The 16,621-nt window shown below is 31.5% G+C and overlaps 1 protein-coding gene across 1 annotated transcript; it reads left to right on the top strand.

The window, feature by feature from the left end:
* Positions 1-11,877: 11,877 nt before the first annotated feature.
* SCL13 (SCARECROW-like 13) lies at positions 11,878-15,900 on the top strand. Its single transcript, XM_028212407.2, has 2 exons — positions 11,878-12,068; positions 13,766-15,900. The coding sequence occupies exon 2, from the start codon at positions 13,940-13,942 to the stop codon at positions 15,575-15,577; it is 1,638 nt and encodes a 545-aa protein (XP_028068208.2). The 5' UTR covers positions 11,878-12,068; positions 13,766-13,939; the 3' UTR covers positions 15,578-15,900.
* Positions 15,901-16,621: the final 721 nt, after the last annotated feature.

Below are 16,621 nucleotides of genomic sequence, written 5' to 3'. Positions count from 1 at the left end.
GAAAGACAGGTGTTCTTAAGGGGTTATCAGGACCTTGGCGAAACCCTAGGTATATGCTGGTAAGGATTGTTTTAGTTTTTCCTAAAAATTGAAGGTTCTATAGACAAAACCCAAACCTAAATCTATGAAGGTAAAGATGGAAGGAAAGCAGAGATCTGGCAAAGACACAAAAAAAAAAAACAGAAAACAAAGGCGAAATTTCATAAACAAGAACAAGGATGGGCTATCAAGAACATGACGAATACAGAAGTAAAAGGTCAAGAACAGTGGCAAGAAAAGTATTGAAACAATGCAAATGTTCAAAATATAAGTGAAATCATGGAATAGACGCATCCAGATAAATAGTTCAGCAAATCGAAGGTTTGAACAGAGCAATAATGGCAGTAAGTAAACGAAAGTACATAGAAAAAATTGGGAATGAGAGGAACAGAGGCTTACCAGAACAAATGAAGCCGGGATGAAAGTCACCGAAGTAAGGCAACGACTGTAGACACGATGAAATGGTGAAACCCTCGCTGAAATGGAAGAATGAAGATGGTTGCAGAGCTTGAAGCTAGAGCAATGGCGGATTTGGGAGAGAGAGAGAGAAAGCCAGAGAATCAAGAGCAAAAGTAAAGAAATGAAGACGGAAAGTAAAGTTTTGTAAAAAACTTGAAACGGCGGCAAAACAGGGCATTTATTGCACCTAGAGGAATGTATGCGTCAGACAGCGCAGACAGGTAAAAGACGGCTTACAAGCGCGTCACAGACACGGGCCAATGACAATAGAACACGTAGGGGGAACGGTTGAGAAGAAATGCATGACAGCTCATGCGCGTGAGGGAATTTGTTTGAGTTCTTGTTCTCTGATGAAGGCATGTCGGCCTAAAATGAATGATCTCGGCCGAAGAGTTCTCACGCCGAGGTACTGGAAGAAAATACAGATATAGGTTCCATCACCTTAGAATGCCGAGGTAATAGAACCTAGGGACAGTTGTGGAGATGTATTTTCTGAATACCAACACGTGGCATGGTGACGCCGACGTGTCAGCCGAGGTGCCACGTGTCTTGGTAGTTATGCCGAGGTTATCTTTGGCGAGGCCGAGGTAATCTCCGAAGATATCGGAATCCGAGATAGGCGGATAAATGGATAAGGGGCAATAGTCCTAGATAAAAAAGAAGACTTTGCTAAGATAAGGATAAAACTCGTAGGGAGTTTATCTTTATCTCTTGAAGAGTCCAAAGTTAATATTGAATTGGAGTCCATAGAAGTCAGACTTCTAGTGGGACTTGGATTAAGTAAACTATAAAAGAGAGGCACTCCGTAGGTCTAAGGTACACAGTTTTATACTCAAGCTTATGAGTTTAGTACTTGATTATCTTTGAGAGATATACTGACTTGATCGTTGGAGTGCCCCCAGGTGGAAGAGCCACCGCCGGAGCCTTTTCTTTCTGTTACAGGTTTGCTGAAGCCATTTATTCTGCCGGTGCTCTCCAGCTGATTACTAGGCGGATAGTGTGGTCAGAAAATTACCCACACAAATATAAATTTTCTTTTTACATTAGATTTTAAGAAAACAATAAGACAAGCATTTTTAAAATATATCATGTTAAATAATATCTCAAAAACGCCAAATAATCTCCTCTGATAGAGCACACAAAAAAGGCAACAGGTAGGGCAATATATCATTATTATGCTCTCCATGGCAACGATATCTTCACTCATAAAGCATATCATCCAAAAATGACTGATTTTGATTGCAGATCAGATTCCTTCAAAATTTTAAATCATTGAACACAAACTCAAGTCCAATATCCTAACATGTGAGAAGATTTCTCTGCTACACACAAATTTTTTTTTTTTGTTTTCTCATGTTCCTAGTACTAGCATTACAGACAATTTTAATACAATTTTAATAATCAATATAGTATACCATTATTTAATTAAATCATACCTTCACACAATTTATGGTTGATTAGATTATTTCTTGTTAGGACATGGCTTAGAAGCGTTGTTGGGCTTGGTAAACTTATTCTTGATGATCACCATGGCTCAAGGCTTGGTCTCGTCCCACCCCACTTTGGTTTTTCGCACAACAATAAGAAAGGAGGGCAGTGACAGATTTTTTTTCTCTCATTATGTTCTACTCTACTCCTGCCTTAATTATATTATTAAAATTGTATATATATATAATTTATTATTTTAAGAGCGAATTACATTAACCGTTCCTATAATTTGAGACTTGTATTACTTTAATTCTTAATTTTTCAATTGTGATACATTTGACTATAAATTTTGAATCTCATTCAAAATAAGGACAATTAAAGATACTGTTGCTCCATTTGAAGGGAAAAGTCATCATACGACTCATTTTGTTTTGGTTAGCTTATATGTTATTTGAATATAATGGTCTTTTTTTAATGAATAGTATTGAAACTTTTTTCATTATAAAGTTTTGTTTGATTTGGTTTTCAAAATCTACTTTTAATTTTTTTTAAAAAAAACTAAAAATTAAATTGGTGTAAAAAATTAAAAATACATCATTTTTATATAATTTTATCTTTTGGGAAGGTAGAAATGATTTTTAAAAATACTTTTTTATATTTATTTTCGTTAAATTAGTTTTTTTTTTCTTCTTCAAAAGTCAAATATGGCGACAATTTTGATATCATTATTAAAACAATCCATTAAATCAAAAAATTCAAAACTAAAAACATTTCGTATATTAAAATATCGATTATACATTAAAAGCATAATAACCATTCATTACATAATAACTATCCAAAAATATCTGTTAATAACAAATGCAACTATTTATTTCATGATAACCATCTAAAAATATCAACAAAAACAACTACCCATTACATGATCTAAACATATACTAAAAATTAATTTGGTAATAAATAAATAAATAAAAATGTAAACGATTTATCATTTTTATATAATTTTATCTTTAATAAGTAGAAATAATTTTTAAAAATTTAAAAATATTTTTTTGACATTTATTTTTATCAAATTAGTTTATATTTTATTAAATGACGACTTTGCACTTGACATTGAGTAACAATGTTTTCAATTATCCTTATTTAAAATGAGATTTAAAGTTCATGGTCAAATGTATTACAATTAAAAAATTAAATATTAAAGTAATATAAACTCTAAACTATGAGGACCGTTAGTATAATTCACCATTATTTTAATATAGTAAGAGCAAAATATCAAAATATTATATTTAACATTCATTTTTCTTATTTATCTTTTATTTTACATATTTTAATTTCATCACTTAATCATTATCTGTATTGTAACATAATACCTCACTTTTATTATTACTGTTATTTTCAAGTGGCAAAACTAACTCATGCCATTCCCAATCCCACCCTGCCAACTCCTACACTACGATATGATTTGAAGTGAAGGCAAGACACTACGCGGGCCGGTTAGGAATATCCTTAAATATAGACAATGAAAAAGAGATTATGAAAGGCATTTTTTTGGTGAGTGAAGCATAGGAAAAAATTCACGCGGTGTTTTTGACGCGGCGGAACAGCCACCATCAAGGAAATGACAAAAGTTAGTTGATTGCTAAATGTTAATGCTTTAGGCTGTTTGTTTGTTTTGTTTGTTTGTTGATAAAATGATTGTTGAGTCAAGTTCATGGCCTCACATATGGGGAATTCGGTTCCTGTTGTGCCTTATGGCACACCAGGCTGTTGGGAGGATCGTTAAAGGCGTGTCTTAAGTGTTTTTTTTATAATTCGAATGGTTCATATTATAAGACTCATTAAGTAGATTATTTATACAAAAAGAAAAATAATTTGGATATTTATAACCTTATAATAATAGTATATTTGCTTTTCAAAAAATAAACGGTTATTATAATTTTAATAATTTTTTAAAAACAATTAGGACTTAATCATTGGGTTACAGATATCCGATTAATTTGATTTTTTATATAGATGATATACTCGACAAATCTTATAATATGAACTATTCAGATTATCGTAATACACTCGGTAAATACTTCTACAGGGCCTCACTGCAGGACTACTGTGCCATAAGATACTGCAGCAACCCTCAACCCCATATATGGAGTTCCAAGGAAATAATAAATTAAAGGAAAAATCCAATAATAAATTAATGTTTAAGTTCTTAATTATTTTTTTTCAACAAAAGTTATTGAATAATTGTTAAATTAACACTCCGGAAGAGTTAAACTCCTGATCTCTTCTTTTTTATAATACTTAAGCGTTGGGAAGATTCAAAAATAAAAGCATATAATTAAATAACTTAGATTCTGCTTTCATAAAAACGATGAATTTTTCCTTTTAAGTGTTACAAACAAAGTATATCATTTGATCTATTGTATAATGAATCAAACTAGCTGAACTTAATTTATTGAAAAGCTGTTCAAAATGAACTTACCATGGAAAAAAGTTTCTTAATTTTTCAAATTATACTCAAACACATCATTAAATATAATTTTTAGAAGTGTTAAATTATGAGAAAAAAAATACTTAAACCACTTAATTTATCACCTTAAATAATGTGTCTAATAAGTATTAAATTTTAATTTATCAATTATTTCATGAGATAAAATCTCACGTCAATATCATACTATTAAAAATAATTTTAAAATGATAAACTAAAAAATGTAACAATTTTATAAATTATCATTTTTCTTACTTATCAAATTTACACTAGCAATAAAAGCGACGAGCACGGAAGCAACTTCTGAAAGATCAAACGTAAGCAGTGAAGCGCGTGAGTGAAAATAATTTCCACGTCATCCTCCAAAAATAGTAATAAAAATTCGACAAAAAGCATGTGGAAAAATGCAAGCTGGTTCGGGGAACTGAAGATAACAAGTCAAGTCACTATAGAGACGCTTTCCTTAAACAAATAAACCCAAAATATTTGCTTTATTTACGAAATTGCCATTTGACCCTCCTCTCGGAAACCGTGTTTGGTTACGCCCCCGGTTTCGATGTTACGACGAGCGTTTGATGCTAATACCGCTTAGTGGGCCCCAGCATGACGTTTTCCCTATAAATTAATGGGCAAAAAAGGTTGTTAATTTTAATTTTCAAAAATATTTTATTGAACTAATTAAACACATAAATAAATAAAATAAAAGAAGATTTGTTTTGAGTTAATTAATTAAATCAGTCTAAATAATTCAAGACAAATAAGTAGTTAAAATAACATTTCATCACACAAATATATATATCACGTCATCATTGCAGAAAAAAATAAAATGTTTATTAACTTTGATATATATGTTAAAAATATATATAAAAAAGTATAAATATATAAAATTATTTTAAAATTTATAAAAAGTGCATCAAGATACTATGACTCTGTTTGGTAAGAGTTTTGAATCATAGTTTCACCTATTGATTTGAGTGTGCTGTTTGTTTTGAGTTTTCAAATCATAATTATACACTCATTTCTCAAAACTCAATTCAAAACATAATCATTACTTTTCAAAATTCATAACCAAACACATAATTCAAAACTCAATTCAAATTAATATTTTAATTTTTTAAATTTTTTAAATATTTAAATATTTTAAAAATATTTTAATTTTGTTAAGATTTTAAATATTTAAATATTTTAAATATTTTAATATTTAAATATGTTACAATTTTTTTAATTTTTTGAATATTTTTAAATATTTTAATTTCAAAATATTACGATTTTAATTTTTTAAAATTTAAAATATTTTATAAAAATAAATTCAAACTCTATTTTATAAAAATATTTTTAAATATTTTAATTTTGTTGTTATCTATTTGGTTACGATTTGAGTGTAGAGTTGTGAAAATAGTATGGAGTTTCAAGTTATGTGTTTGGTTATGAGTTTTAAAAGTAGTTTCTTAATTGAGTTTTGTTTTATGTGTTTGGTTACGATTTGAGTGTAGAGTTGTTTTTAAAATTAAAATATTAACATTTTAAATTATTTAAATTTTTTGAATATTTAAATTATTTAAATTTTTACTATTTAAGTTTTTTGAATATTTATTTTAATTTTTTACTTATTAAATTTTTTAGATTATTTAAATTATTTAAATATTTGTGATTTAAATTTTTTGAATATTTATTTTCAAAAAAATTTATTTCCTTTGTAGTATTTTAATTAAAAAATTGATTAATGTTATTTTCTGTTAATAATAAATTTTTTTAATTGAATTTTAAAAGAGTTTGGTTATGAGTGTTACTCAGAATTTTCAATAGTGTGAAAGTAATGTGTTTTGTTATGAGTTATAACAATTTGAATTAAGTTTTGAAAACTCTTTCTAAAACTCATAACCAAACAAATTTTTTTACTTCACATGTCAAATCAAACTTTCAAAACTTAATTCAAAACTCAATTCAACACTCTATTAAAAAACCATAACCAAACAAGTTTTCTACACTCAAATCATAATTCTACAACTCACAAACTTAAAATACAACTCATACTCTCAAATTATATTTATAAAATTCTACCAAACGTAACTTAAATATTTAAAAAAAAAATTATTATCTTGGCATGATTGTCATTAGCATGGGTTTAAAAAAAACTATAAATTAGTCTTTTTGTATTATTACAATAAAATTAATAAATTAAAAAAATTAGGTAGTCCTAAGTAATACATAGAAATACAAAAATCTAATTATTTTGATTTATGCACTGTGAATATTTTTTTTTTTTTTTGTTAATTACACTATCTTCTCTACTATGTATTGTTGATTATTATTCTATCTCTTTCAACTTTAAAATTTTACACCATCTAAAAATTTAAAATTTAAAATTTAAAATTTTGCATAGACAAATATATTAATACCCCTATCTTGAGAAGTGAGAATAACACAATTTCAATAATTGAGAGATTTGAGGCTTATTTGATTAACATGATTAATAATGAAACGATTAATAATTGTATGAATTAGTATAGGATTAGTTATCTAATTAAATTAGTGAGATAATCATTTATTATGTATTCATTTTATTTTTTCTTTTATACTTGAAATTATGATATCTAACCCTCTCAATATTATAAATTCTCAAATTTTTTCTGATTGAATGTTCACTGTAGATATAATCTGGTTAATAAAATTTGTAATCAAATATGAATTGTGAGTCAATAAATTAACAATTTCAATTTTATGCTATAATCCTACTAATTAAACATACCCTAACTGTACTATTAGAGAGAAAAAAAGATAAATTACAAATATCTCCTTATTAGAATTTTTTATTTAATACAATTAACTAAAAAAATGAAATTCATAATTGCTCTCCTATACAATAATAAAATTATTTAAATTATTAATTGAAACATATTTTTAACATCATTAAAAACTGTTAATTGACTTAATGATTTATTAATAAAATTGATGATTTGTTATGAAATTAAAAATTTCAGGAGGTGGAATGTAATTTTCAAAACCTTAAGGGCGACTTGTATTTTAATCAAATCTCAGGGGAGCATATGTAGTTTACCCAAAAAATTAATATTTGATAAATAATTAGGAGAGCCAAAGTGCAATTCATTTTTTTATTTTTTTAACAAAAAAAATTATACAAATTTAATAGTAAAGTCTTGGTATGGGAAAAGAAATCCACAAGAATTTTACATGATATGAACAATGCAATGTAACATTAGATTATAAAAATAAAAAATGTATATGATTGTTTTTTTATGAACACAACAAAAACGTGATAAATACATGCAGAAAATAATACTAGTGAGCTGTTCGTGTAAGAGAGCAAGACCACTATTCTAATCTATCAATACTTGTAATCATTTTGAAAATAGCCAAAAATAAGTCAAATAATAGAAAGTTTCAAATAGAAGCTTGGGTAGTTTCAATTGACATGTCTAACAATATTCTACTCTGTCAAATTTCAAACACCGACGAATGCATATGGCCTATAATGTACATATCACGTAATCTCCAATCACCTGGGGTTTCCATTAAGATCAAACTACAAATAAATGAGAACTTTTATTTATATAATACTTTGATCGCCTTTACATTCGTTCTCTAATTCAATCCCCTTTCAAAATTCAAAATATTTATTTTATCTCATTACATCTTCCGTGATTCTAAATGAGTTAGCTTTCTCTCATGTTAAAATCTTAACATGAAAGACCTTAAGAGCCTATAGGGCCCACTATGGATTCCATGATCCGAACCATTCATTTGTAAGGCTCTTAATGTATATTATTCATGAAAAAAAATTAGTTCAATCCAATAATAGCAACTTCATCATTTGTATTCGAAAAATAGACGACATATATATTTTTGAAATAGGTCATTATAAAATGAAAATGTTACAATTATCGAATTGAACTAAATTTTTTCATAGATGATATATATTGAAGGCTCTACAAAATAAACACTTCAGATCATCAAAATGAGACCCGTAGTAAGCCATACAGGCCCTTTAAGTTCTGTTAAGTTAAGATCTCAACATGAAAGAAACCTAACCCATTCTAAATATATTCTAATCTTTATTCTTTCATCTTTCATTTTTGTGATACAAGTAGATTCTCAATAACCATAGTAGGATAAATTTGGAAAAAATCATTACAAATCCTTAAATACTATAATGAAAATCTTTCATTAAAATTTTAGAATAGAGAGGATCTCAATCCGTAACTCTACTATTGTTGTTGAGCTCAGCAATAATATTAAAATGACCACTCTCATAGAGATTGAAGACTGTCACTTTCTCCTTACTAGATACGACTCTTGTATTATCTACACTTGACGGAAGGAAATTTATGTACACATCTATTGGCAAGTATTGGTGTTATGACGGATAGAGAGGTGATGATTCTATAAATTCCTCTCTCAATATTTTGTCCCTCTACAATGATGCTAGATTGTTTTTATGAGACATCCCTACTTTGTAGTTCTTTCTCTTGTACAAAAAACAAAATAAAATATAGGGTAAATTACACTTCGCACTTATGTACTTTGCACAAAATTTCACTTTGATTTCTATACATGAGATTCCTACACATGAAATTTTAATAGTCAACCTCTTACACTTCTGGTTAAATTCCACTTTGGTCCTTACATATAAAATCGTAACAGTTAACTTTCTATACTTATGAAATTGTGACAATCAACTCCCTATACTTCTAATCAAGTGCCGATATCTCTCTTTTGTTATTCGATCATATAAGTCTTTAACAAAAGTCAGTAATGTGACATGCATATAACTATAAAATAAGGATAAAAGAGGAAAATCACCCAAATATTTCGTCTATACACATTTCATCTTAAAATTTACATCAAATTTTGATTGTATTTAGCTAAAATAAAACGCAAATTATGAACAATTAAGGAGAGGGTTTTGCAAAAATTAGAATAATGAAACTTTATTTTCTACAATAACAGATTCTTCAATTTCTCTGCTGCATTTTTTTTTATATATTCATTTCAAAAGTTCTATTTTCTTACCTCTTCGTCCCAATTTTCAACATATAAACACACACACATTGTATTATATAACTCTCACAAACTTATCACGTGAGACAAAGTATTTATTTATGGAAAATGAGAATTGTACGGAGGACAAATATTTGACACCACCCGTACTCCTTGCGTCCAAGCTGTGCCTTCCTCCGATTGTCCTGCAAACACAACGAAGGTGAGCTACCCGACGGTGTGTTGCCGAAAAACTCCTTCAACGGTCAAGTTAGCACACACTCAGAGAGAGAGAAGGTGGTAGGTGAGATGTGATCAAGAAAAATGTCCATACCTGTGTATGGAGACGTCGCCCCGTTTATATAGTTTCTGCACACGCTCTCGTGCCCACTCATCTTGGGACGCCTGGACCTGCTCCACTCTCACATTTCCCACGTGTCAATGCCAATATAACTAGACACCACCTAACGAAACCATCAAGCAGTTGGCATGTACGGACAGTAAGATCTCATCCGTACCAGCTCGCAGCGCCGCGCAATGCTCTTCTACCAAGCTACACTTGGGCGGTGCTGCGTCATCACCTTACTGCCGTGATACTTCCCCGGTCGCCTTGACGGATTTTGACTGTGGGCTCGACCGAGCTTCTACTCGATTGGTCTGATCTTCGGACTAAATCTGTCCAACTCAGTAGTGCGCACAACTTCGCCGGGCTGGAGGTCCAAAGTTATTCTAACTTGACCGGACTGAGCATTTGGTCCAACGCTCACCCAATGTTTGACCGGACAAAACCTAGCTCGGTTCTGTTTAGGTCGGCCCACTGAGCTCGGCCATATTAGGTTAGGAATCTCTCTCTCAAGAATGATTTTCTTTTCTTCCCCTCATTTCGTAATTTCATGTTTGTTACATGATTGGATTCTGTTAAAAACTTAAATAATAAAGTAAAAGAAGGGAAAAATTAACACTTGACTAGAAGTATAGGGGGTTGACTATCCGGATTTTATGTGTAGGGAACAAAGTGAGATTTGACAAAAAATACAGGAAGTTGACTATCATGATTTTTTGTGTAGGGATCAAAGTGGAATTTGATCAAAAATACAAGAAGTTGATTATCACGATTTCATATGTAGGGATTAAAGTGAGATTTGGTACAAAATATAAAAGTACAAAGTGTAATTTATCTAAAAATATATGTATAGTGTTTTGTGAAAAAGATGTGGGCCGCGGTTCTTTTAGCAATTGCGACTATAATGGTTAGTATTTTGATTTTAAAAAATAATATAAATTGATCACATTATTATATATTAAATTTTTATATATAAACTATGTTTGTATGTTATTATTTTTTAAAATTCATTTTTTTAAGCATTTGTTGTGGCCATAGTTGTTAGCATTTTTATTTTCAATGAATAGAAATAAATGAATAGATATAGATGACCCATATCTATGTATGAAATTTTATACAAACAAGTCTATATGTTTAGAATTAAATAATACTATATGCATCAATTAATGTATTAACTAATATATTAATAGATGATGTGACATAGTTTTAGAGATTTTAGATATTTGTAATTTGTATAATAAGTGGAGTCAGTAATAATGGTATAGCACTAATTAGAATATTAATTGGTACATTAATTAGTGCATGTAGTATCATCGTTAGTAATGTCGTTATTGTTTTTAGGGTTTGGTTATGGTGTGCAACTTACACCTTACACCTTATACCTTACACTTACACCTTACACTTACACATTTTGTAAAAAATTAAACCTTACACTTACACCTTTTTTGAGGTTGCACACCATGTGCAACCCATTTACACCTTACACCTTACACTTACACCTTATACTTATACTTACACCTTACACTTACACTTTTTGTGTAAGTGGCACATGGTGTGCACTTGCACACTTAAGAAAACTCCTTGTTTTTATTTCAACTTAGTTGAATTTTTTAGAATTTATTTTTGAAACATAATAAAGCAGTTTGACAATAACAAACACGGGCTTATTTTGGGAAGTGTGTTAAAACTCTATCACAAAAAAGTCAAAAAAAAATCAAAAAAATAACTTTTAACCATCTTTCAAAAACATTCCACAATATATATTTGAATTTTAAAGATAATAATTCCACCCACCAAAAATAGAGAATCATATAAAAATAAATGCATTTTTATTTTTAATTCTTCCATTGAAATACTTTTAAATTAAAAAAAAAACCAAAATTAAAAAACTCAACCAAAATATGGAGTGATTTATAGCCCCTAAAAAAAGGGCTAGGCATGTTGTCAAAGTATGTTTGCTTAAAAAATATTAAAAAATAAGTTTTTTATTTGATTACCAAACATTTTAAATACATTTTTCCTCCAAGAATTAAAAAGCGAAGTCCTCTTTTTTTTCTTTTTTTTATGGTTAAAATAAAAGTCAGTCTTTAATATTTTACCAAATGGAACTATGGTTTCTCCACAGTGGCATTTATGTAGTAATATACAAAACTGAGGGCATTTGTTACGTAGTCGTCACTATAAAAACCAACACCAACTCCGATAGACTGCACTTACCAAACTGAAAATCTGAAGAATTCCTCTGAAGTGTTCTCTCCATCTCCAGACAAACACCTGAGGTATTCGAATCATTGAAGCAAAGCTCTCACCTTTAAGGTATTTGAATCTCACTGATTTGATTTCGAAACTCTGGATGCTCTTTGATTTCATTTTGATTGATTCTTGTTTTAGTTTTTGTTTTTGGTGAAATGGGTTGTTCTTGCTTCTGGGTCTTCAATCTGTTTTCTTTAGCTCTTAATTCAGCTGATAGTTGTTGTTGTTGTTGTTGTTTTTTTTTTCTATTTATTTTTATTTTAATTAAGTTCAGGTTTGATTTCATGGTATTTTAGATAAGTTTATGATCTGGGAAGATGCGTTGGATTTAGGTTTCTGGAAGGTTGGGATTTTTTTGTATATTTGATTTTTTTATTTTTTGGAAATTTGGTATTTGTAAGAGAAATTCTCATCTTTTTGGCCTTTCACTAATCCTTTTGCTTTTTAAACTTTTTACCAACTCCTGTTTTTGGAACTTTGAATGATGGTGAAATTCTTACACATCCTCTTTTTTAGCGTTTCAATTAAAGTGTGTTGTTGATGTTTGTTAATATTAAAGTCCAACTCTTTTTGGAATTTTATTTAAGAAAGGTTGGTTAATTATGGTATTAATGCTCTAATACTATGATTGTTATCCTAGATATGTCGTACTTGGGTAATTAATTCATTCTTTCAAGCCAAAATTCATACTGTCTGCATCTGTCATGGTCTTCTATTGAAAGAAACATTTCCCCTCACTTTCTGTCCTTTAGATTTAAGGTTAATTATGTTTAATTTGTGATAATACTTTTATTTCTTTTTTAAATTGGAACAAATTAGTATTAGCGCCCGACCTGTGAATTTCTATGTCTACATTTCTATGCTATAATAAATTACTTAAATTGGGAGACAAGATTTTATTTGAGTTTTGGATCTCATTTTCTGATTTGAAGAAGTGCAACTGTGCTATTTTTGTGCACTCGGGAGGGTCCAACTTTCTTGCCCCAATGGCACATGTTTGTCCAGCATGGTGCGATTTCTTATTAGGACCTAGTAAGGGGACTGCTTTTTGAAACCAATAGGGCTAGGCCGTTTGGCAAAAAACCCCGAATCTCATTGGGAGTTTACAGGTTTGACTTTCTCCATCTAGGTTAATTTATGTTGGAATTTCTATTTCTGATTCTGTATTTGGGCATTCCCCAAGTAAATATATCTTAATCAGAAAACAACAAAGGGATTAGGCACCATGTAAATTTACATTTTGTTAGTTGAAGTTGGCTGTTAAGTCCCTAACTGCAATCAAAATCATGGCAATGGTAAGATCACTAAGAATTATACTGTCATGTTTTTACTTGTTGGTTGTGTCTCCAAGTCTCTGTCCCAACCCAAGGGGCCTTTAAGAGTTTTATTTTGCCTTGTCATGAGAGAGGATTCATTTTGTGAAGGGGTTAGGGTTTGTGAGATAGAGCAGTCTTCATGTACCATCTTGTTCATACTAGTTTTTTCCCAGTCATCTTCACTCATGGACATAGGGTTTAAGAGGAGCCATGTAAATATGTGCATGCTTTGTATGAATTTCTCATTTATTTATTCCGTATTTGATTCTTAATAGCCTTAAGATTCACTGCCACTGATTGTAATTCATACTTTGCTGCAATAGATTTGAAATCATTGCATTTCCTTGCACGATTTGTGGCAAGTCATGTTAAGTTGATGAAGTGTAATAGTGACTCTCTTGACTATTTTCCAATAGCATTGATCATGTTTTTTTTTTTTTTCAGAGAATCTTGGTTCTATAGCAAGAGCAATTTGTGTTGATTGAGCTTCTATATTCATTAGAGACAAGGTTACCTCTCGTTTCATGAAGATTCCAAAGCGATAACTCGTGAACTATGAACAAATGTGTGATTTAGCATACGTCACTACATTCCCCAGCTAAATCAATCAATAGTTCGATGCAAACATCGCAGGAACATCAAAGTTCTAGCGGTTTTCATGGGTTTTACCACCAGACTATGCAGCAAGTCGAACCATACTGCTTCCCTTCTTTCCAAATTTTGCACAACAATTTGTGTTCTGATAATGACAAGCAAGCAACCCAAGTTTCCTTCCAATCTTGCAATGAACCACACTTTACTCTGGAATCTTCTCCAGCATCTGGTTATGTAGTTTATGATTCCCCTTCTGCTATGAGCTTCTCATCTAACAGGACTCCCATTTCGCCACTTGGTTCTCAGTCATACCTGTCGGACCCGCATCATTCGTCTGACAATGCCTATGGATCCCCGTTTAGCGGGTCTTCCATTGTTGATGATGGTAATGAATTGAGGCAAATACTGAGCGTTTTGGAGACACAATTGCTTGGGCCTGAATCTGATATTGATGACAGCTGCAGTTGCTCCTTCAATGGGGCGGCCCACGAAGCATATTCCTCAACAAATTCGAATCAAATAATGGAAATGATCCCAAGCTTAGACTTGAAGCAAGTGCTTAATGCTTGTGCTGCAGCAGTATCAGATGAAGATCTATCAACTGCGACTCGACTGATGGATGTTTTAGAACCGATGGTTTCAGTCTCTGGGGAACCAATCCAACGGTTGGGAGCGTACATGTTGGAAGGGCTTCGAGCAAGGTTGTTATCCTCGGGGAGTTTAATCTACAAAAGTCTGAAGTGTAAAGAACCGACTAGCAAAGAGCTAATGTCGTACATGCACATCCTCTATCAAATCTGCCCTTACTACAAATTTGCCTACAATTCAGCCAATGTTTCTATCTGGGACGCCATGGAAAACGAACGCGTAATCCACATAATTGATTTTCAGATTGCACAGGGCAGCCAGTGGGTGTCCCTCATGGAGGTTCTTGCGAAGCGGCCAGGTGGGCCCCCATATATCCGCATCACAGGTGTTGATGATTCCCAGTCAGCTCATGCTCGAGGTGCAGGACTTGAACTTGTGGGCCAAAGGCTCTCAAAATTTGCTGCATCGTGTGGAGTACCATTTGAATTTCACGGCGCTGCTATGTCCGGATGCGAGGTTGAACTTGAAAATCTCGGAGTTCGATACGGAGAAGCGTTGGCCGTGAATTTTCCTTACATGTTGCACCACATGCCGGATGAGAGTGTTAGCACTAGAAATCATAGAGACCGGTTGTTAAGGCTGGTTAAGAGATTGTCACCGAAGGTTGTGGTCCTTGTTGAGCAAGAATCAAATACCAACACTACCTCGTTCTTTCCAAGGTTCCAAGAGACCATGGACTATTATTCAGCTATGTTTGAGTCAATTGACGCTGCTCGCCCAAGGGATGACAAGCAGCGGATCAGTGCGGAGGAGCACTGTGTGGCTCGGGATATTGTCAACATTGTAGCGTGCGAGGGGGCTGACAGAGTGGAAAGGCACGAACTTTTTGGGAAGTGGAAGGCAAGACTTATGATGGCTGGTTTTACACCATGCCCATTGAGTTCCTCGGTGAGCATTGCGGTTATCGATGTTTTGAAAGACTATAGCAAGAATTACAGAATTGAAGAGAGGGATGGGGCTGTTCAACTTTTCTGGAAGAACAGGGTTTTGGCAACCTCATCCGCATGGAGGTGAAAACTAAAAACCTATTACGATTGCTGCTTAAATTCTGCAGTTTTGTTAGGAGCTTAGAAGAATTTCACATGTGATATTCCTCGCACTTGGGCATTCTCGAAATTGTGTAAATTTTGTCACATTGTCGGTACTTTTAATTTTTTTTTTATTTTTTTTTTTGGGCTAGTGTGATAATACTGCTGTTTGTACTGTTACAGCCTAGAATAGCTCTCTTCTTGTAGTAAACCTTGTGCTTGGTAGAGAGCTTAGGCTTCAACCTTAAGAATGTGTTGTTGTACATGTTTGCCTAGCAATGAATTTTGTGAGCTGTGGATTGTTATGGATTTGTTACATCTTTTAGTTCTATCTGGATTTGAAGACAAATTGGATTGATAAATTTTGTCATAAATCCCAACTACAATGATGGGGTGTTCGGTTCTTGAAATAACAATTTGCCTGGTTGGGGATTAGGTTTCATTTGTTTGGCAAAAAAATATTATTATGAATTTTGTCTTTTTCAAGATAATATTTTTTGTATGTAACTTACAATCTTATTAGAAACTAATGTGCAAGCGGGTAGTGATTGTTAGACAGTGGCGGCGATGGGATGACGGTAGTAACCGGGGGAGGGGAATAGGGGTGGTGATAGTAGAGTGATAGCGTGTTTGGCAGTGGTGGATGTGATAGGGGTAGAGTAGTGGTTGTGGCTATGGTTTGATTGGTAGTAGTATGGAAAACAATTTTTACTTTTCAAAATTGAAAAAAAAAATTTCTGTCTAAAATGCAAAACATTTTCGTTGGCTTCTCTTTTCTATTGTATTAAGGAGTTGTTGGGATGTCTGTACTTTTGGACTTTTTGAACTAAAAAGTTAAAAGAGGAAAAAAATATGATTGTTTGGGCTAATTTTTTGATTTTTTATAAAAAAATGTATATTAAAATTTTGTATAAATTAGTGTGTAGGGGAAAATTGGGATGGGGAGTTGCGCAGCTGTAATTTTTGACTTTTGGTAAATAGTGATAACTTTTTAACTTTTTGAGTAACTTTTTGACTTTTTTTCAACTTG

Source organism: Camellia sinensis, chromosome 9 (genome assembly GCF_055761805.1).
Source record: "Camellia sinensis isolate YWXY chromosome 9, ASM5576180v1, whole genome shotgun sequence".
NCBI lineage: Eukaryota > Viridiplantae > Streptophyta > Magnoliopsida > Ericales > Theaceae > Camellia > Camellia sinensis.
This window is presented reverse-complemented; position numbering and strand designations above follow the sequence as displayed.